The following is a 24,352-nucleotide window of genomic DNA, read 5'->3' as shown; positions in this document are numbered from 1 at the left end:
GGTTACTCTTAATTGTCAATTTAATAAGAGTAAGAGAAATTAGTAAAAGACACTTCTATATATGCCTGCAAAGTGGTTTCCAGAATTTAATTTGATCACAAAGTCTCTGAACTCATCCTCACCGAGAAATGTTAAACAGCCTCTGGAGTGGGCAATGGTGATTTGTTTTAGGGTATGTTGCTTGAGTGGGACCAATCTTAACACTGTAGATGAGTCAACACAACTGCCCTCGACAAGGACTTTATAAGACAATGTTCCTGCATGCCCCACCTCATCTGCTCTCTAGGAGCATCTAGGGAAATAGTTCTGACCACTCTCTTACTGACGCTGTATCCTACAGTATGTACCAGTAATAAAGCTTACACTACATACCTTCTTTCCTTCCTTTTAGTTTTTGATGTGCTGAAGGAATACATGAACATTTCCCAGTAAAAACACTGAATGCCAAGTGTCTAATAAACTTTGATTGGAGACAAAAATAAGAAACAAATAGAAGTCATATAGGTTCCTTGAAATTTTATATATTGCTTATTGGAGAATATAAGAATTGGTGGTTCATTCAATAATATTAAGTAATCCCAACTGCTAAGGAATGTAAGACTAATAATATGCTTTCTTATCTGGATATTAGTGGTTCTCTGACCTTTAAGACTGACAGAGAGGTAGATAACTAAAACATAACTTACAAGCATTCAGCATCTAAAATCAACACTTTCATTAGTGAACTGTGACATTTGACTTGGTAAGCTATTTCTACTGGGATACCATTGAGCTTTCCCAAGCTCATCCCGAGCAGGAGTTTAGTATAATAAAGACCAACATTGTGAGACTGCCGTTGCTTTAATAAAATTAAATTGGCAGAAAGTAGATCACCCTGCACTAAGGTCAAGACTGAGGGACCCACTTCCTCAGCCGCAGGGAAGACAACTGACTGTAAGCCTACTCCAGGAATTCCTTTGCCGCTTGGCCCAAGGTCACAACCCTCTTTAAGTCCAACCATAATCAATTATTAGTTGCCTCAGGATACCTCTTAAGGAATATCCCAGCTTCAGAAATGCCTTCAAAGAAAATCAGAGGCTGTGTAATATTCTTTACACTGAGCCCACTTTTTTTCATTAAAAAAAAATTTTATTCATTTTACATACTAACCACAGATCCCCCTCATCCCTCCTCCAATCCCCACTTAGGCCCCCCCATCCCTCTCCTCATCCCCTCCTCCAAAAGGGTAAGTTCTCCCATGGGGGGACAGCGAAGCCTGGTACATTTAGTTGAGGCAGGACCAAGCCCCTCCACCCTGCCTCAAGGGTGAGCAAGGTGTCCCACCATAGGTAATGGGATCTAGAAAGCCAGCTCATGCACCAGGGATAGATCCTGATCCCACTGTCAGGGGCCCCCCAAACAAACCCAGATACACAACTGTCTCCTGTATGCAGAGGATCTAGTCTGGTCCCGTGCAGGTTCCACAGCTGTCGGTCTAAAGTTCGTGGGTTCCTTTGAGCTTGGTTCAGTTGTCTCTGTAGATTTCTCCATCATGGTCTTGACCCCCATCCCCCACCCCACCCCCACCCCCCACCCCCTGCTCATAGAATCCCTCTTCCTCTCTTCGACTAAACTCCCAGAGCTCGGCTGTGTATCTCTGCATCTGCTTCCTCAGTTACTGGATAAACCAAGCCCACTTCTGACAAGTACAGAGCCTAAGAGAAGAGTACTCCCACATCAACTTCCTACCCATGAAATCTCCATTGCAAAGTCTGATTCTCAAAGCATCAGCTAAGAATGGGAACTCTGAATGCAACAAAACTGAAGCTTACTCCATCCCAGCCTTACCATCCACACTTCCCTTGTTCCTCTGCAGACAAGCCACCAACAGCACATTCCCACACACTGCATCTGAGGGAACTGGAGGGGGAAAGAGCCATGTGATCATACTTGCTAGATACTATCTTTATGATTTCAGGCTACCAATGAAGCAAAAATGTCCTATCTTTGGTGGATTTAAAAACATGGTGAAAATATAAAGTTTCAAGCAGAGGGGATCAAAGGATGATTTGAGAGCACAAAGACTTTGTTCTGAAGCACAGCACTATTCTAACAGTGGAAAATGAGTACATACTGGGGAAATTCATGAAATATGGGATATCAATGAAGAGAACAGAAAAAGTGAGATGAGCCTTTTAAAAGTGCCTTTTATTCATTCAGTTTTTCTTTCAACATACTAATGCTATTACAAATTCTAAAGGAACCAGACTTAGTTGAAAATTTTTTATTAAGATACAGATCTATGAACTGTACTAGTTCATAGTTACTTGCTAGCTAGATTACAGTTCCTTGTAAAAATAATGTGTGAAAAATTAGTAGAAAATGAAAATCTGAGTTATCTGAAATCTGAAAATGTTGAGTGATTTCTGCTGCATGTTACTGTTGATCACGTCACAGAGTATTGGAGCATAATTGGACGGAGAGTAGCTAGTGAGTCACGGCAACAGAACAGCAGGCCCTTCAGAGCTTGGCATAGTCTTTCAGAATCATCTGAAGCTTCTGGCTCAGCATGATGTTCCCCCTGGCCTTCAGTTTGCCGCTGAAGAAGGCCTGCAAAGGGACAGGGGAAGAGAACAGCCGTTACCCTGGCACTGGACCTCTTTCCAGGAGGACACTTGTTCAGACGGACAGCAGGTAAGTTAGGGACTGGACAACAAAGGCGGCTCCAGGCTGTAGAATTTAACAGCTATGGAGAGCATACGTAATTTTCGCTAAGAAAAAGGACTCCTGTGTGTTTATAAAAATCACAGACTAAGTATGTGACTTGACAGGCCTGGCAGTTCTGTCTGAATCTGCACTCTGGCTTTACTCTGTTATTACACATGGGTTTGGGAATACCTGGATAAAAGACTATTCTACTCAGAACTTGGGAAGCAGACTGAAGATGTTAATTGCATCCCTATCACACAGAGGCCGTATAATGTCAAAATAAGAGAGTAGCACACTGTGGTGACTAGATAACAGCACAAGAACCCTGGGGTTGAGTCCAGGCTCTCTCACTCGTCAGCAGTGTTACCTTGGGCAAACCACTTACTCTCTACACCTGTGAAAACTCGAGACAGCAGCACTGAAGTAACACACCTTTGTCATGTGAGTTAAATAACGTGCAGGGTATATGGTAAGATTGTAAGAAGGCAAGCAGAAGGTTGACACGTTAAATAAATTCTGCAAACTCTGAACATTTTAACATTTCTAAGTCTTGATAGAATCTAGATTTTTCTACATATAAAAACATTATCTGCCCAAAAGAATGTTTTAGCTTTCTCCTGTCCTCTATGTATGTTTCTTTTTAAAGGCGGGCCATGAAATTAAAATACATCATTTCTTCTCTTCTTTGTCCCCCCTCTACCCTTTCCAGTCACACACTTTGCTCTTTCTCTCTCTCAAATTTATGACCTCTATTTAATTGTTGTTACACACATGCATACACACATACACACAAAGTCTATTCCTAAATATATAAAAACAACCTGCTCAGCCCATATGTTATTTGTATGTATGTTTTCAGGGCTGATCACTTGGTACTAGATAACCACTTTGAGGGCTCTTCCCTGAGTAAGACCATTTCTCACGCTCTCAGTATCCCTTATTTGACTGTAGTTCTTTGTGTAGGGTTGAGGCCCCATGAGATTTTCCCTTCCATGTTAGCATGTCTCTTAGTATTTTCCTTCAGGTCTTGTTTAGGAGCTGTATTGATGAGACTTCATAGATGTAGTCTATGTACGCATCCTTTATGTCTTTGTGGTGCCCTCGTGTTCTGGCTAACACTACCATTACTCAAGAGTAGGGAAGAGTAACACCCATGTACTGTCCATGATCGTAAATGCTTTCAGCCTTTCCCCATCCGTGTGACAGTGCCTGTGGGTTTGTCCTATGTACCCTTTACTATGCTGGAATTTGATCCTTCTATATATAATTTGATTGGGGCTCGTATCATCATGAAAGGTGTGTTGCATTTTATCAAATGCTTTTAATGCATTTATAGATGGTCATATGATTCTTCCCTTCCTTCTGTTGATATAACAGATTAGCATATGTTGAATTATACCTATTGGATGGTCTGTAAATGTTAAGTCATTTGATCTATGATACAGTTGATCTATAGTAGAGTTTAACTCTGTTTTTTTTTTAATGAGTAATCTATCTATTCACTGTTATATGGGGTGTAGAACTTTCCCACTACTTACTGTATTGAAGTCTCTTTCCCTTTAGTCTAACAGTGTTTGTTTTCTAAAACTCGGTGCTTCAATAATAGATACACATTCATTCATAATCATCCCACTCTTTGAATTGGCCTTGGGTCACTGTACAGTGAGCTTCATCTGCTTTTGTTTTTGTCTCCTTTGTCAGATGTAAATATAGCTATATACATTCCCACTCATTTCTATTTACTTCAGTATGTCATCTTCCAATTTTTCTTTCAATTCATTTTGGGATTTTACTTAGTAAGATGAGTTTTTTTGTAGGCAGAACATTTTTGGACCTTATGCCATACCTCTTAGTGAATTACAACCATTTATATTTATTCACTACTGGATGGTATAGATACATGTTTGTCGTATGTTGATTTTCTACTCATTTTTTTCTTTCTTATAATAATTTATAGTTATGGTTGACTGTACTGACAATGTTCTTATTCTTTTATAAATCTGCTTATCTAATAGGAGTTACACTTTCCTAACTCGTGTTATCTCCTTCCCACTTCGAGGTATGATGGGTAGTCCATCTCCTTCACTGCTGCTTACCTCCAAAGGGCTTTACTTCTCCTCCCATTCTGAAGGAGAGCTTTACTGATATCGTAACTTCAGTTGGCAGTTACTTCTTTTCAGGCCTTGAAATGCATCCTTCCAGCTCTCCTGCCCTGTGGTGTTTCTGCTCAGAAGTCTGCTGTCAGTCTAATGGGGCTGTTTAGCACTCACGTGGGATTTGGCACTTCCTCAGGTTTAAAGAATCCTCCTTTGCCCTGTAGTTTGACTAGATCACAGTGTTTTTTCTGATCGCATTCATTGGGGAATGAATCCTGTATCTGGATGTTCATGTCTTTCCCAACATTAAGGAAGTTTTCAACCACAATTGCACTGAATAGTTTCTATGACTGTAACCTTAACTAAGTATACTGATGCAAAAGTTCAGTATTTTCATGGTGTCTCGCACATACTGAGTCTCTTAATTCTTTATTTTTTTTCTTTCTGTCTGAATGTGACATTTTGAAAGACCTATCTTCGAGCTAATATTCTTTTTTATACTTGATCTAGTTGGAGGCTTTGACTAAAGTTTTTATCTGTGTTATTGAGCTCTTTGCTTCCTATCTGCAGAATTATCTCATTTATATCCTACACATATTCCTAATTTCATTCAACTATGATCTTTTGAGCTCTTTTATTAAAAAGATTATTGGTTGATTTATTATGTTTATGTATACCACATGTGTACGCTGTCTGAAGAGGGCATCAGATACCTTGGAACTGGAGTTAGAGGTAGCTCATAGCCACCTGATTATGGGTGCTGGAAACTGAATCTGTGTCCTCTCCAGCAGTGGAGAGTGTTCTTAACCACTTCTCTGTCTAACCACATCTACTTTAGCATCTTTAGGACCCATTAGGAGCTGCCACAGTCAGGAGGTATCATAGTATAGTGTTTATTTCTCATGTATGTTCTGTTGAGATTTATGTTGTGTGGTAGAATGGATATCCCTACTACTTTCATGGGATGGTCTTTTTAGAAAGCAAATTTCTCTTGAAAATGTAATGTGTCTTGGGATATTGATTTGTTATGCAATTTTGAGTTTGGCACCATGGGTTCTTGTAGGTTCTTTTGACCATCGTTAGTGTTTGGACAGTACAACATGCTTGAGTCAGAGAACTACTGTGGAAAAGTTGGAGGACTCGAGCTGTCCCAATGGGTGTGGTCTAGACAGCAGAGTGGGTGCACACTGTGTGTAATGATGGAGCGGTGACTTCTAGCACTGACTGTTAATACTGGCTTTGGTACTTGAAAGGGTCTCTGGGACTGGCTGCTCCCAGGGATGAGGGCCGGAAGCAGTAACGCTGGCACAAGCCCAGGGGTTTCACAGGAGACACTTGGTTGTATTCACGTGCGGCCTTGTCAGCAGCCCCTGATCAGTAAGGGAGAGGAGCAGCGGAGGCAGGAGGCCCACAAGGTGGGGCAACAACAAGTTACAATTCCCCTCCTCCACTGCTGGGGGTGCAGGCACCCCAAGCCCCTAGCTGTGCACCCTGGGAAAGGAAACAACAGCCAGGGTGGGTGGTGTTGTTTGTTCCCAATTCTCACCAGGGACTGAATGGAAGTTGCATTTCTCAGAAAGTTTCAAATTTCGAAAATAACTTATAAACAGGTTTTTATATAGCATATAAGTATGTAACTTTTAAACAGGTTTTCTTCAATTCTTTCATCTCATGAGTTTTGCTATTTTTAATACTAGTCCATTCAAGCAGTCTGAGACCACTCGTTGTAAGGACCATCACAAACTGAAAATAACTAATTTTTTCCTTTATGCAGATTATGAACAGTAGTCACAGAAGGCAGTCCTGTCTTACTGATGATTTTCACTGAAATGCCTTGGGATGCTTCAACTTTAATGACACAGTGACTGTTAGTTAAATAGCCTATTACAGTGAGTTATTGATACTTTATATTGGCTGGATGTCACTAATATAAAACTCTAACTTCCAAAATACTTCAAAAGTTGAAACTTTCTGAAAAAAAGCAAATCAAGGTTTTGTTTTAATTTTTTTAATTTTGGAGCATTTCAGATTTCAAATTTTTGGACTAGAGATTCTAACCCAGTAAAATGTATGCAAATATTCCCCAAATCCACTAGCTGAAATTGAAACACAACAGAAATTACAAGTAAGAAATACTCAACTTGTATCACATACAAGTTTTATACTTCAAACCATATATTCAAAATGCCTAGTGTGGGTTTTATATTGTTTTAGTAAATGGTAAGCAGGACTTACAACCCCCCAAAAAATCTTTTCAAAACTGTAACTGAGCCGGGCGGTGGTGGCGCACGCCTTTAATCCCAGCACTCGGGAGGCAGAGCCAGGCGGATCTCTGTGAGTTCGAGGCCAGCCTGGGCTACCAAGTGAGCTCCAGGAAAGGCGCAAAGCTACGCAGAGAAACCCTGTCTCGAAAAAAAAAAAAAAAAAAAAAAAAAAAAAAAAAAAAAACTGTAACTGAAATAGTAATTTTTAAAATATGACTTGCTAATGAGAATGTAAGTATAACCTTCATTACCTTCTGAGGGTCAAGCTTGCCCATGACCACTTCCATGAAATCTTCATCGGAAATTATGATGGTCGTATCAGCGGAACCTTTTGCAGGGCCTTGGTACACATCTCCAGAGCCGCTCTTCAAGTCCATGGCTGGGAAAACAATGTGTGTCACTTTTTTCTCAAAAATATCACAGCACGAAAAGTGAACTGAAATGGACACTGTTATGGTCTCCACGTTAGGCAACATTCCTGTATTCTACTCTTGTTCTACTTCTAGAACACATACTTCCTGGCACTTAGAAAAGCTTTGTTGTTGTTGTAGAGACACGGTCTCACCCAGTAACCAAGACTGGCCTTGAACTCACAGCAATCCTCCTGCAGTGGAAACCATCCGGTGTAAATCTGTTTTAGATGCTACTTTTTAGAAAGTTCTTTGAAACAATCAAGTCAATAATAGTTTTTTCTTAATGAAGAATTTCATGATAGAAATACTCATAAATGTTAATTAAATGTAGAATAAGTTACTAACAAGAAGTGAAGTTGCTTGACTATATATAACTAAGGCCTTTAAAGTGCAGTCAGCAAAGAATTTTAGTTAATTGATTAATGTACCTGACACTATCAGAGAAAACTGACTTCCCTTTTCCAGCAGGAATCAAATGCAATTGCAAATGGCTTCTTAGGCTGGGCATGGCGACACATACTTTTAATCCCAGCATTCAGAAGGCAGAGGCATCTCTGTGAGTTTCAGGACAGCCTGGTCCACATAGTGAGTTTCAAGACAGCCAGGGCTATGTAGAAAGACCCTGTCTAAAAAAAATAAAAATTTCTAAAAAAGGGTCGGGGTAGGACTTTGCATCCACTTCCCCTCTCAGTGCTGGGACAGCATCTGGTTTGAACCTGTGCAGGCCAGGCCTTGTGTATGCTGCCAGTCTCTTGTGAGTTCAGATGCGCGTCAGTCCTGTTATGTCTGAAAGACACGGTTTCCTTGAAGTCATCCATCACCTCTGGCTCTTAGAGTCTTCCCACCTCCTCCTCCGCACCCCTCCTGAGCCTTGATGAAGTCAAGGACTGGATGCTCTGGAGTCTCTCGCTCTTGGTGTATCGTCCAGTTGTGGGTCTCTGTGTTAATTACCATCTACTGCAAGAAGATGCTAGGATGTTCATTATTTTAACTAACTTTTCTTCCATTAACAAACTTTTTGTAGAAAGGTTAACTATCTCAGAAACAGGCTTAGTAGTTGAGAAAACTCTTCACCAGCTTAACTTGACGGGGGTCAGGTTGCTGCAGCTATATCAACCCTCCTAGAGGATGTAAAGAACTCCCAACTTTCATAAGGCAAGCTGAAGGTCCATAAGAACATCCAGAATGCTTAACTAGCCTTCTGTTACCAAGTGCTAAAAAAGGAAAAGTGAACCACCTAGGTCTCTACAGAAGAGAATTCTGCCAAGCAAGCAAGCAAACAAAAAGTTTAAGGAAAAAATAAAAACTTAACACTTAATCTAGGAAGGTAAAGAGCAAGGAAGGACCATTTTGCTTTGGAGACTTCACGCACTTCCCAGTGTGACTATCAGAAAAGGTATGAGAGGTACTAGGGGTGTAACATGAAGAACAAAGGCCCTAGTCTCACTGGGACGTCCATGAATACACTTTCATCGTGTATATTATTTCTATAGTCAGAAAGAAAGGTAACAGAAGGGGACAGGAATGAGGGGGTATGGTAAGGTTTAAAGGAAAGCAAACCTCTGCCAACCAGTAGACTTACCATCTATTGTTTTCATTCTGCACAACTCTGCCCAAGCCCCACTCACTGGGCTGGAGGATACATGAAAATTCTGCTCAGTAATAAAACTGTAATTTGCACACATTAACACTAGAGTAAAGGGGTAAGTCTCTAGTCAACAGTAACCCATGGTTGCTCAGTCACACTTTCCCTCACACTTATCTACTCACCATCGCAGACATGAGACTTGAGGGTGTGAGAAGCTAACGGCTACACTGATACAAGAAAAGATGGTGCTTAGCAAGAGTATAGACATTTGGGGTAAAGGAGCAAAATACTCAAATGCGCAGGGGTTCTGGTGGGGGTATTTGGGAGAAGCATCCACTGGAATCATTAGAATCCAGATACCTAGATGCCTATAGGTCACTACTGGTCTTCTGTAAAAATAAGAAATTGCCCCTCCACCCAGTGGCAGAGTTGACTGTGTTTGAATGGTTATAATTCAAATTTATGATCACCAAGTCTCTAAAAGAGTTGAGGAAAATTTCCACTAGAATTTACAGTCTTTCTAAAGAAGGGGTGAGGTAAAAATCACAAAAGGAGCTACAGGGGAAAAAAAAAATGTGCTGCTTCTGCCTCCAATGCCTAAGACAGCAAGGTCTTTGTGGGCACAGACCCATCCTGTCACCCAATCCCATGTACTTCTTTGGAGAGAGTGTTTCGGAAGTGTTAAGTGAGTGAAAGGGCGTAAGGCGGCTCTCTATGCCCTCAAAGAGTAGCAGCAAATGAAAACCTTTCACACAGAAGCCTAGGCTGTCCTCAAACCCATGGGTCATCCTCCTACCTCTGCCTCCTAAATGCTGGGATTACAGAAGGGGGCCACCACTCCCTACTAAAATATAAGGTTTTTGGAAGAAGAAAAAAAAGAGATAGCAAGGACATAATACTTTGCTACTATTCTGTCCAAAAATTCATAAAGCTAATCATGAATAATAATAAATAACTTTTCCCAAACATCAAGATGATAAATAAGACAGACAATGTATCTGGGCTCCGGCAGCTAGGGACTTAAATGCAGAGTGTGAGCAGGCCAGACAAGGAGCATTCATCCCCACCCCTCTTCATTTCTGCTGTTGCTACTATTACTGTTATTACTCCTTTGCTTTAAATGACACTATTGGGACAAATGGTGAGGCATTAATAAGGTGGTAGAGTAGATAAGAACAGTAGATAAATGTTAACTTCCTGACATTGATAACTACTCTGTGGTCAGAGAATGTCTTTGTCCTTGGAATAATAGAGTAGCCTTCACCCTTACAATACCAAGTCTCCAAGTTACTCTTAAGTACGTACACTTTTACAAAATGGGGTAAAATTTTAACAATTTGAAGTACTAGATGAAAGATAACTGTTACTTCTCTTTGTAGATTTGCAGTTTTATCTCTAGGTCAGAATTTACTGTTAAAACATTGCAAATGATGTTAGGGCATGTTGCATACGGAGGGGTCTGACGGCCTGTGAAGCAGTGCTGTTCTGTGGGCACGGAGTCAGGGACTGCGCTGGAATGCAACGGCTGTTCATGGTTGGGGAAATCCTTAACTGATGAATAGACAGCAGAGTCTTTCCAAAGACAAACTGTTTTCTTGAAATTCATGCAACATTTCTGAATCTCAACCCCAAATCTGGAACTGGCATCTTTAAATTTTAGTATAGAGGGCTGGTGAGCTGGCACATGCCTATACTCCAACCACTTATGAAGCTTAAGGCAGGAGAGTTTCTGGTTTAAGGCCAGCCTCGGCTATAGAGGCTATAAAGCAAGATCTGGCCTTAAAAGATAAAGGATAATCCAATTTGACTTCAGAAGATGAATTCCAACCAGAGCTTAAAGGTTCTGATCAGATGGCTTCCTCAAGAAGGTTGGATTCTCATCTGCAAGGAATGCCAGTTCTCAAGTCTCTACACTTGCTTCCACATAGTGACAAGTTTCCAAAATGTATGAACACTAACACTCAAAGAGCATCATCATCCAGTCACTGTCATACAGTGCACAAGAGACACCTGGATTTGGTCCAGACACATAGTTAGCTCTGGACGCTTAATTAAAATATACATCATTAAAATTCAATCAATCCACTTCACCAAACAATACTCAAAGAAAATGCATAGTATCTGTATGATCATGGTATCTAGATGAAATTTTTACACATGTTCATTTAATGTAAAAGATTACAGATATGAGATTGGAGAGAAAACAACCTGTTCCAAGCCATTTGCTTAAACCTATCACTCTGAGAAATATGGAACACATTATATTCAGCAACATGGTGTCTTTAGTCTATAATAAGTACTTATAAACAGTTTCAATAGTTTGAATGTATCCTATAACTATAAATATTCAAGCAACAAACAAATTAATTGGAAACATGTATTAAGTACTTACTTAGTATTACAATAAATTGTACAATGGAAATTTGTAAGCCAGATTCTATGTGAACAGGCATGGCAGACAATCCTCCACAGCCAAAGTCCTATTCCATTTTCCTCTTGCATGACATTATCAAGGTGGCAAAGCCAATGGACTCTCTGCTTACAGCAGTCACTCAGCCATGAGCTGAAGGAGGCACACAGCCCACAATCTAGCCCAAATCTTGACTGGCCCTAATTCTGGCACCACAGTTCATTTTCTCTACAAACTCCTTCCTCTTCCCCATTTTGCTCTTCACTAAGGAGTCACCATTCTCAAGAGTACAGGTTAAAAACCTCAGTTTACCCAGACGTCTTCATTTCTTCTGATATTCAGACCTAAATAGTGCTCAAGGAGGTTGGTTCTACCCTAGCAATGGTTTCCCATCAGTCCTCTCCTCTCTTCTCTCTCCATTATCATCACGCCTAACTCGGGTCTGCCTTCCTTCCGGTCTTTTCATACCCAGAGGGGCCATGGCACATAAATGCTGAACTCGTCCCTGAGTGAGCCAATTTTCCCATCCTCTGAAGCCAAGCTCATCTTTTCCAGGCCTCTATCACCTGTGGTCCCCATGGACATGTGCAGGTCTGTAATTCTGAATCTCAATTTCCAGCCTGGATGTGTTTGGAATTCAGAATTGTTCAGATTTTAGTAACGTTGAGTTAGAAAAGACCCCTCGGTGGTGCAACATTATATAAACAAGCATATTATTTCTGCACTCTAATTGACACTAGGTGAAGTAAAGAAAGGCACCTAAGCTGGGGTCAAGTTTTGTTAGCAGTGAGTTCTAAGAGGAAAGTGTTCTACCTTCAAATTTTTCTGCTTCCAAATTTCAGGTCAGAATAACTGCTTTAATTTTCAGCCACAAATGATTCTGGAGGCTACCTAAAGCCTCCTACTCTTCCTTTCTTTGTTGTGTGGTGCTGGAAATGGAACCCAGGACCTTCTGCACAACAGGCATCCCCAGACCTAAGCTGCTTATTCTTCCAACTTTCATTCCTCTAAACTTTCCTGTTAACAGAACACCAGAATAGGACCAAATAGCTTCCTCGACAATTTCTGGATGGGTTTAGAGATAGATAGATAGGTCGGTAGATAAGATCGCTGCTGGTAAAATGTTTCAATGGTACATCTCCCTACTATACAGTAAACTTACTGAACAGAAAACAAGCATCCATTTTTGTTCTTCCAAAAGGACCATGATCTCATCCCTGTGACTCCCATATGGCTTTGAGCCAGTACATACTGGACATGTGCTACAGCCCTGACTAGGAGCTGCCAACAGACCAGGTGCAGTCCTTTCTCAGAGTTAAGCCCAAGGTCAGATGAAAAGGGACATGTAACTGGAAACAACCAGAGTACAACAGGGTATCAGGACAAGCAAGTGTCTGTTCCAAGGGGACTCAGAGACTTCTTTACCCACATTTTCAACCCCCTCAAAGATCCCTAGAAAAATACAGGGACAAGGATGGCCTTTATTCAAAGGTGAGACAACCAATGACACAGAACCTTGGAAATGACTGCTTGTGTCCAAACATTCAGCTCCAACTATTTATTCCAATATATGTAATAAAATGATACTAACAACAGTCACTGTTCTTGAAGAAAGACAAGTGTGAACTTGGCCCCTAGCTTAAAGATGTCCTATCTATGAATATTGCTGTGACTAAACACTGCCCCTGAGGTATGAAGATGAAGGCGTGAGACAGATTGCCTTCCTTCCCTAAAGCCCTGCACCGAGGCCCTTCTCTGACTTGCTATATTAACCAGGAGTTTTACCTCTCCCCTCTCATTGGCAGGAGGAAGGTGCTGTGGGATGTTCTGTATGTCCTGTGGGAGCCCTTCTTGGGTTCTTTGTGGCGTTACCCAGCAGGTCCGCATAGAGGATGATTAGGACCATGGGCCTGAGTGCAGGTGTCTGAGATGGTCTGCACTTGGCTGTGCTGGGGGATGGTCTGTATGTCAAGTTGTTCTGATTGATCAATAAATAAAACCTGATCGGCTGTGGCTAGGCAGGAAGGATAGGCGGGACTAACAGAGAGGAGAAATAAAAGGACAGGAAGGCAGAAGGACTGGCTGCAGCCGCCGCCATGACCAGCAGCATGAGAAGGTGCCGGTAAGCCACCAGCCACGTGGCAAGGTATAGATTTATGGAAATGGACTAATTTAAGCTATAAGCACAGTTAGCAAGAAGCCTGCCACGGCCATACAATTTGTAAGCAATATAAGTGTCTGTGTTTACTTGGTTGGGTCTGAGCGGCTGTGGGACTGGCGGGTGACAAAGATTTGTCCTGACTGTGGGCAAGGCGGAAAACTCTAGCAACAGGAAGGGCTTTAGATTTTCTCAGCCCTGCCAGCAGAGGCAACACCACCCTCACCCAGGCAGCCCTCCTGTTCCTACCTAACAATATGTGCTGGGCCTTAGACATGGCAGCCTTCAAGGCACACCTGTGACTCCTCTGTCTCCACAATCAACACCAACAGTGTCTCAGCTGATGCCCGTATCTCTCTCTCCAGATCTAGATTTAATTTGATTTGAAAAAATTCCCCCAATACACACACACACATTCTGCCCAGAGATGTGGTGCTGCCAGGGAGGGAAAGGAAGAGACGGGAGTGGTCTGGGATCTTTGGGTTGGAATGTGACCCATCAGATCCTACATTCGCTCAATGACAATGAGAGCACACCCAGCCTGTATGCTCATTCCCATTCTCTCTATCCTGTTTCTGCTGTGCCATAATATGATCATGGCTAAGTTTATATCAACAATATAAAACACACAATATTTGTTACTTCAGCATTTGTTAAAACTGCTTGCGGGGGCAAGGTATTCCCAAGGTATAGAGGCAAGGTATTCCCTAAGGTAGCCTTTAAATACCTATCCTATATCAATAAGCACCACAGGGCTGCCTTCCACCATACCAGTGAGCCAAAAGGTGGTTTTGCCAAATGTGGTGGTTTACGTCAGAGACACAAAGGCTGGCGGGAAAACACGAACTGAAAACAGTTTCACAGCTGTGTATCAAGCCAAGCTGACAGACAAAGGCAATCCGAGCACAGGGAAAGACGAACCCTTTCAGGGAAGGTCTAGAGCCTGTCACTGCTGGCTTTGCTAGGTAAGGACCTGGAGAGATGCGAAGACACACACAAGCTGCAGAGAACTGATGGCGGGCAGCAATGAACAAGACTCCAATAGTCTCATTTATTTCTAATGGAAATTAACAGGGGAAACTTTTTGTGTTGACAACAGGTAACTTTTCAATGTTAGCACATTACTTTCCAAATGAAACCTTAGTCGGTTATTAACCACTTGCGTCATATTGCAGGAACCTGGCCTGCTTGCCTAGGTCAACCACTTGTCTTCAATAGGAAGCCCCTATAGTAGACTGCCAGCTTCTCGCCCTTGTCTCGTTCCTGTGGCGCTCACTCTTCACCAGTGTCCTCACTAAGCCTATGCTCTGCAGCTCAGAGGCTAGTGTACTTTTTCCTTAAAAGGAAAGTTGACTTCCACCACAGGGAAAAATGGAAGAAAAGACAAAAGGACAGCATGCAACAGCAGTTATACACACTGTTAACCTACAACGCTAGCTCGGAAACCACGAGGCAAGGCGAAATCTGGGGAAGGCAGAATCTTCCTCTTCTGCCTTCCTTCCTCTCCTTTCTCAACTAAACCACTGCAAGCACAAATGTTTTCCTTTTTAGCAGACACACTGTTGCTTTTTCCTCTTTTATTAATACAGACTATGTTTTATACAGTAGACATATGCTGCCTAAAAGAAACAGCAAACGTTAAAAAGAACAAGAAATAGAAAATCATTTCCAAAGTTCCAGATGATTTAGACAGGCTTTAGGTGGATAAGTTGTAATGAACTGGGTGATTTTAAGGGACCCAAGTGGGAATTATTTTTTTCCTCCAGTGCTGGAGATCAAACCCAAGGCCTTCTGCGTGGCAGCTAAGCATCTTCATACAGTACATCTTCAGCCCTAAACATGTTCTCTCAATAGCTACCAAGTAAACATACACATTTTCATTAAGGAATATGCAGCAGCACATTGCCCACATGGTATGTAATACAAAAACCCTAGTTTAAAGAAGGTCCCATCTATCAGCTGTGGGCTATCCAAAGCACAGTCTTCTTGCTCTGAGTCATGAACACAGTATATTACATGCAACACTTAACTCATCGACTGTTTCTGGAGGATTACTACCAAAACCAAGCTGAACCTAAAAGTCTGCACAAGTCTACAGTCTAAGCAAACCCCAGGCCTCCTCCAGGCTCTCACGGGATTGCACGGCTTGTTTTCTTTTGTAAGCCGTACTTATTTGCACTTTGAATGTGTATTTGAGTTTTGCCTGAGTGTGGCTATGCGCCACAGGCGAGCAGTGCAGGCGGATACCAGAAAAGGGCATCAGATTCTCTGGAACTGGAGTTACACACAGTTGTGAGCTGCCATGTGGGTGCTGGGAATTGAACCTGGGTCCTCTGGAAGAGCAACTCTCTTCCACATCTCTCCAGCCCCTTTTAGGGGCTCATAGCAACCTAAACTACACGGGAATCTCATTTTCTCAGTTAAAAATAAAACTGAAAAATCCTTTATAAGGATTTATGGATGGGGGGCATGCATGCCACAGCACCTATGTGGGAAAAGTCCTTTTCTAAAAATAGCCTGTAGGCTGCTTTTTCCTGTGTTACTATGGAGATTTAGGAGAAAAAAGCTGCTAGACTTCCAGTGAAAATATTGTGTCCTTGGGCTTCCAGGACAAAAGCTAGGAGTAAGCAAAATGTCCCCGGGAGTATTCACTGATCAGCCCGATTTCTCCCACATTCCTACAGGATAGAGTAAAGATAAGAGCGCACAGCACATGCTAAAGATCTAGAAACATGTTTCACTCTTTTTAAATTTTCCAATTTTTCTTTCTTCAGAAAACAGTACCAGGGATAATCATCACATGGCCTCATGCATTGTCAATCACCGGCTGACTGAAACCAGGGATGTGGAATGCCGAGCGTACTGATTTTAGGTATTATAATAGAATCATGAGCTCACAGCAGCTGTGTCTATATGCACTGGACCTACACAAGACAGGGCTAGTCAACAGCCAGGAGTGGATGGGGGTGTTCTTTTTGGGTCCTAGCCCTCCCTGGGGAACTATTGGCTACTCATGGATGCTGGGAGGTCGGGGAATCATAGTCATGTCTTCAGCTACTAGTGAGTGTACCACCACAGTGGATAGTTCCACACCTCTGCTCACATGGACAGTGTTGCTTAAAGTCAGTGGGTCACAAAACAAGAGACAAATGTGGGTAAGGAATTGGCAGGGAGAAGGAGAGGTTTAAAAGGTTAGGGTGGGTCAGAGTATTAGAATGCATTATATATGTGCATGAAATTGCCAAATGGCATATGTAATTTAAGGAGAAAAAAAATGCATGCCTTTAAATGTCCTGAGACATATCAGTTCTCATGGAAAACAAAAAACTATGTAGGTCAGATTTACCTGCTTGCAAAGAGACTATTATCAATTATAAAATAGACTCTATCTCCACTAAAAGTTACCCTGGACTAATATAAAGTCAGAAATATCACTTACTCCACTTGGCTGCAATATTTCCACCTTTTGTGATATGCCATTCAAACACAGCATTTACTTTCTTTACCACCTCGTGTCCCACGTCCTTAAGGCGGCGACCTATTTCCCCAAACACGAGAGCACTCTGAAGCTCCGCACCCTGACAAAAAGAAGAAAGTTCATTGGAAAACTTCACAAAGAAATTATTACAAACACCAGCAAGAGAAGTGATTTTTATCCGGCTTATAAATAACACAGCTAAACTATTTTCTTCACACTAGGCTTATTGCACATTTTCCTTGTATTATACAACCCAGAACTGGTTTACCTTCTCAGAAAATTCTATTTTTAACCATAAGCTAAAAATAATATTAGAAATATGGGGTAAAGTGCCTCCTGTAAAACCATGAGGTCCTGATTTGAATCCCAAGCACCAATGTTAAAAGCTAGTCATGGTAATGCACCTTCTATCCCCAGCACTGGTCCAGGGGCTCGCTGGGAAGCCAGTCTAGCTAAAATGGTATGGTCCAGGTTCAGTGAGGCACCTTGTCTAAAAAATAAGGGGAAGAAGCAATTGAGGAAGACATCTGATGGCAACCTCCATATGTGTGCCTGCTCACTCCCCACACAAGTTAATTAATTGAAAAAAGAGTAAACTGTCCCCCTAGAACTAATTAAGTTCTCAAAAACCCTGAGCAAATAATCAGGAGTAAATTCCATGAAGCCTTTAATTTCTTCTGGCTAGAAGATGTCATAGGCTTGGACCTTAGATTATTCTTACAAGGGTGTTAATTCTTGTTAGTTATCTAATAACATAGTTTACGAAGGTAAAAGATCATGGATGTGAATGTCTCAATATTATTAAGTTAATATTTTGGACATAAGATACAAATATTTTTATCAAAAGCCTTAACCTTATAAAATATTAATATTTTAATAAATAAGACATGCTATTGTCTCCATATCTGCATACAAACCTTTAAATCAAGAAAAAAGAATAGGTTACTTAGCTTTTCACCTTTTTTTTCTCCAAATACTTTTCAAGATTTCTCATTAAAACAGAGAACTATTTCCTCTTAAAATTATCCCAATATTCTGCAAAGGTTTTTAAAACTCTTAAGTTGTCAAAATATTTATTTTATCCCAATCATTTTAAATTACGTCATTTCTTCAAGAGGCTTTTCATACCTAAAGGAAGTAGCCTGAAAATCCTGAAGTGACATTAACTAAATGACTAAGTACCAGAAGTGACTGGGTACCAACCTTTGCAGCCTACCTTAGAAGGTGTCTGAGCTGAAACTCCAGATGTAGGCACAAGATCCACATAAGCATTGGAAATTACAATGTCTCCAGTCTCTTGGACCTGAAGAACAGAAGCAGGGTAGGAAGAAAGACAGTTCACTCTGACTGTTTACAGCTCCATCCTGAAACACTACACTCATTTTAAGGAAACCTCATATTTATCTTTGAAATTAAACAAAAAAAAAAAAAAAAAAAAAAACTAGTGAGCCAAATAAAACAGAAGGTCAAGGCTGTAAATAACAAAATAATAGACATGAAGATTTTCTGAATTAATATAGTTGTTACTAAGCCTGGATATAAAATCAACTGGTAACCTTTAAAGAAGGGGAAAAGAGAAAGAAAAACTATGATCAGGTTTCATCTTCCAAAACACCAATTAATGGAGCTGGAGAGATGGCTCGGTGACTAAGAGCATTTTCTGCTTACTCTTGCTCAAGACCCCAGTTTAGCTCCCAACACCCACATCAGGCAGTTCACAATCACCTGCAACTTGAGTGCCAGGAGATCCGACCCCTCAGGCTTCCGTGAGCACCTGCACTCACATGCACATGCCCATATACAGAAACACACACCGACACATAAGTTAAAAGTAATAAAAACAAATTTTTTAAAACCTAAATACTAATTTAAAGGATCTAGGATAGAGCCTGGGCTCTGGTATTTTGGAGATTTTCTTTTCCCAAGCCCAATGTATTTTGAGAGGAGCCAGAGTGAGTGGTCAACTGTTGAAAACAGAGGGTGTGTCGTGATCCCCCATATGGAGCAAATTTGTTCTGTTGATATAGGTTAAAACTGGCTAGGAACAGATGATAGTGTTTGTAAAGTCATAATTCTGGATCCTATTTCAAGTCACAAGTGTATACGGCATGAAGTATACACTTCCAAGTAACCTTTTACACCTGCCATTAAAGAAACTCTCATTCCTAATCCTGTATTTCAAATTATTTCAGTAACTATTCTTCCGTAAGAACACTACTGTCAGCCAGGCTTGTAATGTTAGCACCCAAAAGGCTGAAGCAAGTGAAACAAAAGGACATCATGAAATTTACAGGCAAATGGATGGAACTAGAAAATATCATCCTGAGTGAGGTAACACAGACTCAGAAAGACAAGCATGGTATGTACTCACTCATAAGTGGATACTAGATGTAAAGCAAAGGATAACCAGACTACAACCTACAGCTCCAAAGAAGCTAGGAAACAAGGAGGACCCTAAGAGGGATGCATGGATCACTTTGGGAAGAGGAAACAGAGGAAATCTCCATGAGTAAACTGGGGATGAGGGGGGGCAAAAGAGGGGAGGGGATGGGACATGAGAACATGAGGGAGCGGGATGGTCAAGCTGAGGAAGGGACAGAGTGGGAGAGCAATGAAAGAGATATCTTGATACAGGGAGGCATTATGTGATTAGGGAGAAACCTGGTGCTAGGGAAATTCCCAGGAATCCACAAGGACAACCCCAGACTAGACTACTAGCAATAGTGGAGAGGGTGCCTGAACTAGTCTACCCTGGTAATCAGATACCCTGTCATCACAGAGCCTTCATCCAGCAGATGCAAAGATCTACAACAAAGTGCCAGGAGGCGCTCCAGGAGTCCTTCTGGTCGAAGAAAGAGAAGAGGGATTATATGAGCAAGGAGGAGGTCAAGATCATGATGGGGAATTCTACAGAGACAACTGAACCAAACTCATAGGAACTCACAAACTTTAGATCGACAGCTGTGGAACCTGCATGAGACCGGACTAGGCCCTCTGCATATGGGAGACAGTTGTGTAGCTGGGTCTGTTTGAGGGGCCCCTGGCAGTGGGATCAGGATCTACCCCTGGTGAATGAGCTGGATTTTTAAAGCCCATTACCTATGGTGGGATGCCTTGCTCAGCCTTGATGCAGTGGGGAGGGGCTTGGTCCTGCCTCAACTGCATGTACCAGGCTTCCCTGTCTCCTCATGAGAGAATTTATCCTTTTAGAAGTGAAGGTGAGCAGGAGGAGGGATGAGAGGGGAAACTGTGGTTGGTATGTAAAATGAATAAAAAAAAAAATTCTTAAATAAAAGAAAAAAAAAAGGCTAAAGCAAGAGAACTTCAAGTTCCAGGCCAACCAGGACTAAGAAAGCACATTTCTGTACATACTGTGCTATAGCAAAACACCATCTCATAAAAAAAAGGATTTACAATATAGAGAACGAGCTTCCAAAAGTGAAGGTAGCAATTGTTACAACTTTGATTTTAACTAATCCCCCTTGACTACCTCCATTCTTTTTTTAAAGAAAGATTTATTTATTTATTATGTATACAGTGTTCTGCCTGCAGGCCAGAAGAGGGCACTGGATCTCATTACAGATGGTTGTGAGTCATCAGGTGGGTGCTGGGAATTGAACTCAGGACCTCTGGGAAAACAACCAGTGCTCTTAACCTCTGAGCCATCTCTCCAGCCCCCTCCCTTCATTCTTGAAAGGAGGGAAAATACCTTCCCAGCAATGTGCTCTTTTTAATATATATATATGCACAGTAAAAAGCACAGACATAATTAAGGGAAAAACAAAATACACTTTAGCAAATTGCTTTTTTGTAAGCACATGAGCAGAGAGTTCTGAAATACTTGTTTTAAATGTTTCTTAAAATACACTGGAAAGGAGGGAATCGAGGTGGGAGTCTTCTATGTCCCTATAATTACTAGAGGAGGAGAAAATACTCTGCAAAGAGAAGGCACGTTTAGAGCCATTTAAAATGGGAAGAATGCATGCCATTTAGGTTATTTCTCAGCTCTTTAAGCTCACGGAAAGTGCCCGTGCACTGTTCATGCTGGGGTTGTGTGAAAACAAGAACCTATAACGTTTCATGTTGTGTCGTGGTCCACACACTTTGGAGTTCATGTTCTTTTGGGTCTGTGTCTTTCTTGCTTTCTTCACCCAGGGCCTAGTGCACAACAGATAAGTGCTCTGTCTCTGAGCTACATTCCCGGCCCATTGGCACATGTTAATTTTCCAGAAAGACTCTGAACCCTGGGGCTGGAGTTATACAGTATTTGCCTAACATGGGCAAGACCCTGGGTTCAATCCCCAGTACCAGGCCAAGTACCCTGACTCCACCACCAACATTTTAGGTAAGACGATTAGAAAATAGAGTTGAAGAACAGGAGGCAAAGATTTGAGTGAAATGAGGTTTCAGAGAAAGCCAGGGCGTGTGCACGTAAAAGTGGGAATGAAGGATAGTGTGTAAGGTACGACATGAGCTGGGCTTGGCAGTGCATGTGTACTTTGCCAGCACTTTGTAGGCAGAGACAGGATTGGGAGGACTGAAAGTTCTAATGGGGCAGCCTGGGCTACAAAATAAGATTCTGTTTTAAAAAAAATCAGAGAGAGACTGTCCTAGGGTAAGGCAAAACTCATACTGAGGTCTTTAATATAGAAGAAATTTGCAAAATAAAACAAATGATATCCCTAAAGCATGAACATGCTGTCAGCAGCAGGAAGGCATTGATACTAAAGCAGAATTCTGCTAACTTACCAGTTCCTGGAGGAATAAACTACAGCAAAAAGTTTGGGGGCCACATGGAGCTGGGTGTGTGCATCTGCATTGGGGCCACGGGAGCTGGATGTGTGCACCTGCTCAAATGCCCTCTGTGTGGCCATCAGCAAGTCATTAGCAACATCAAGACTTTCTTATGCTTCAATGCAGAGTTGTTACTGAAAGTTGCTATTGAAGACAACAGTGTTTACAGCGTCTCCATCAAGAGAAGCATTACTGCCATTATTGGAGTACTTAGGCCTGCTCTATGTAACACAGAGGAACCCACAAAAAGCTATTAGCTGCTTAACTGTGGCAACAAAAGTTGCTTTTTAAACTGTTTATAATGAAACAAAGTTGAATGTCCTTTTAGTGCTTTTCTGGAGAACCACTAAGTCACCCTCAAAATTACTTAAATCAACAGAGAAACACCTTAATTGGCTTGGCAATTATTAATTAGGCCCAGGCTCTATGATACAAATATTAATTTATAGATGTGTGTGTGTGTGTGTGTGTGTGTGAGAGAGAGAGAGAGAGAGAGAGAGAGAGAGAGAGAGAGAGAGAGAGAGAGAGAGAGAGAGAGAGAGAGAAAGAAATCAATAACACATGGTTTCTGTCCAGGGAAAAACTTAAGGCTCCAACCTCAGAGTTCTCTAGAACACAGTACCAGTGCCTCTAATACAACAAAAATGTGTTTCCAATGCCTTTCCTGTTAAACTAGATAAACTCTGTTCTGATTCTTTTGAGCTAAGCTGCAAGATATCTCATTAGTGAGAGAAAAAAAAATTTTAAAGGTACATGAGGAATCTTAGTTTCAACTAAAAGTCAGCATTAACTTTAAAAGTACTCCCAAGTTTCTCAGAGATTCATTCCTATTACAAACCACAAAATGGTAGCAGGATTATTATTAACAAAATGAGAGTGTGTGGTGAAGGGTCACACGGGACATACTTTCAACTCCGTGGTTCATACCTTGGTTTGAAAATGAATTCTGTTTCCTTCCTTCCACATCTCAGTTTGTAGAGTTTGCCCGGGATACACTGGTTTGGCAAAACGAACCTATTAAAATAAGAGTTTTAGCATTAAAAATGTTTTTAAATGAAACTCTCCTACTTGGAAGCAATGTGAGGGAAGGCCAGCATAAAAGGAAAAAGTAGAGATTTAAATACATTAAGCTTCACAGAAGACATCAAAAATGTAGAAACTAATAAAGGATGCTGACAGTCACGCGCACACACACAACAAGCTAGTTCTTTTCTCTCAGAACAAGAGAACCGGGGCTGGGGATGCAGCTCACAGGTGGAGCCACTGCTTGCCCAGGTTATGGTAAATTCAATTCCCGATAATGAAAGAAAAGAAGAAAAGACAGCATCAGTGAGCAGCATTTTCTCATGACAAACCAAAAACCAAAACCATAATCCTATTAGGTAGTGATACCAGCAACCACCAGAACAATTTGGAGTTCAAAGTAGTACTAATTAATCTGGGAGCTGAAGGCGTCAGTGAGTACACAGAACAAAATATTTCCACATTTTAGAGCAGGATCATTTATGCTACTGTGTGAATCTATACTCACATTACTGAACTAAAAAAACTAATTGTGATTACATAAAAAGCATGAAAATAATGAGTGTTATTAAGGTCCAGGCATCAGAAACTGTATCATTGTGCTTGCATGGAGAATAAATTAATAAATACTTTGAAAGCCATTTGACACCACCATAGGGCCTCTCAAGCACACGATTTGTGACTTGACAGAAATACTGTAGGCAGAAACATTTTCCTTTGTTATTAACCAAGTGAGTAAAGAGTAAAATCTTGAAATCAACCGGTAAGCACAAAACTAAAATGGTTAAGTCCCACCAGTGCTGCAGGTGGTGTTAGAGTTCAATCTCAGCCCCCAACATCTTCTGTTAAGGAAAATGTAGAGTTTCAAAAGTACATATGTGAGGCTGGGCAGGGGTGGTCTACACCTTTAATCACAGCACTCCAGAAGCAGAAGCAGGTGAATCTCTGTGAGTTCAAGGCCAGCCTGGTCTACAGAGTGAGTTCCAGGACAGTCAGGACTACACAGAGAAACCCTGTCTCAATATGCCCCTCCCAGACAAGAGACATATACCTTAATCGCCTTGAATCTTGACACATCATTATCTGCAAACTGCTGCAAAACATGCCTTGCAGAAAATCCAAAGGTACATAATCCATGTAATATGGGCTTCTCAAAACCTAAAAAAAAAAAAAGGGATAATTTTTATACATGAAAAGTGCTATATCTAAGTATATATTTAATTGAACATTTTAGTGTCTTTAAAACTGCAATTTTACCATGAATTATACCATATATTAACAAATAGAACATGCCAGGAGAGATGGCACCACCTTTCATCACAGCACTGGGGAGACAGAGGTAGGCAGAGCTTCCAAGTTCAAGGCCAGCCTGGCCTACACAGTAAGTTCCAACCTAGCCAGGCTACAGATTGAGACTGTATCTTTAAAAAAAAAAAAAAA

General features: G+C 41.2%; 1 protein-coding gene across 1 annotated transcript in view; it reads right to left on the bottom strand.

Moving 5' to 3' along the window:
- Positions 1–2,166: 2,166 nt before the first annotated feature.
- The window catches only part of Hsd17b4 (hydroxysteroid 17-beta dehydrogenase 4), a 93,719-nt gene continuing 71,533 nt past the window's right edge, over positions 2,167–24,352 (bottom strand). Inside the window, exons 19-24 of the mRNA XM_042264354.2 lie at positions 23,964–24,070; positions 22,817–22,903; positions 18,312–18,398; positions 17,057–17,195; positions 7,300–7,427; positions 2,167–2,589 (exon numbers count right to left, since the gene is read on the bottom strand). Coding sequence (XP_042120288.1) covers positions 2,500–2,589; positions 7,300–7,427; positions 17,057–17,195; positions 18,312–18,398; positions 22,817–22,903; positions 23,964–24,070 — 638 coding nt within the window. The 3' untranslated portion in view covers positions 2,167–2,499. The remainder of the gene's footprint in view (positions 2,590–7,299; positions 7,428–17,056; positions 17,196–18,311; positions 18,399–22,816; positions 22,904–23,963; positions 24,071–24,352) is intronic.

The sequence above is a fragment of the Peromyscus maniculatus genome, chromosome 19, assembly GCF_049852395.1.
Source record: "Peromyscus maniculatus bairdii isolate BWxNUB_F1_BW_parent chromosome 19, HU_Pman_BW_mat_3.1, whole genome shotgun sequence".
In the NCBI taxonomy this organism is placed as follows: Eukaryota; Metazoa; Chordata; class Mammalia; order Rodentia; family Cricetidae; genus Peromyscus; species Peromyscus maniculatus.
The sequence above is the reverse complement of the archived record's forward strand: the minus strand, read 5'-3'. Positions and strand labels throughout refer to the sequence as shown.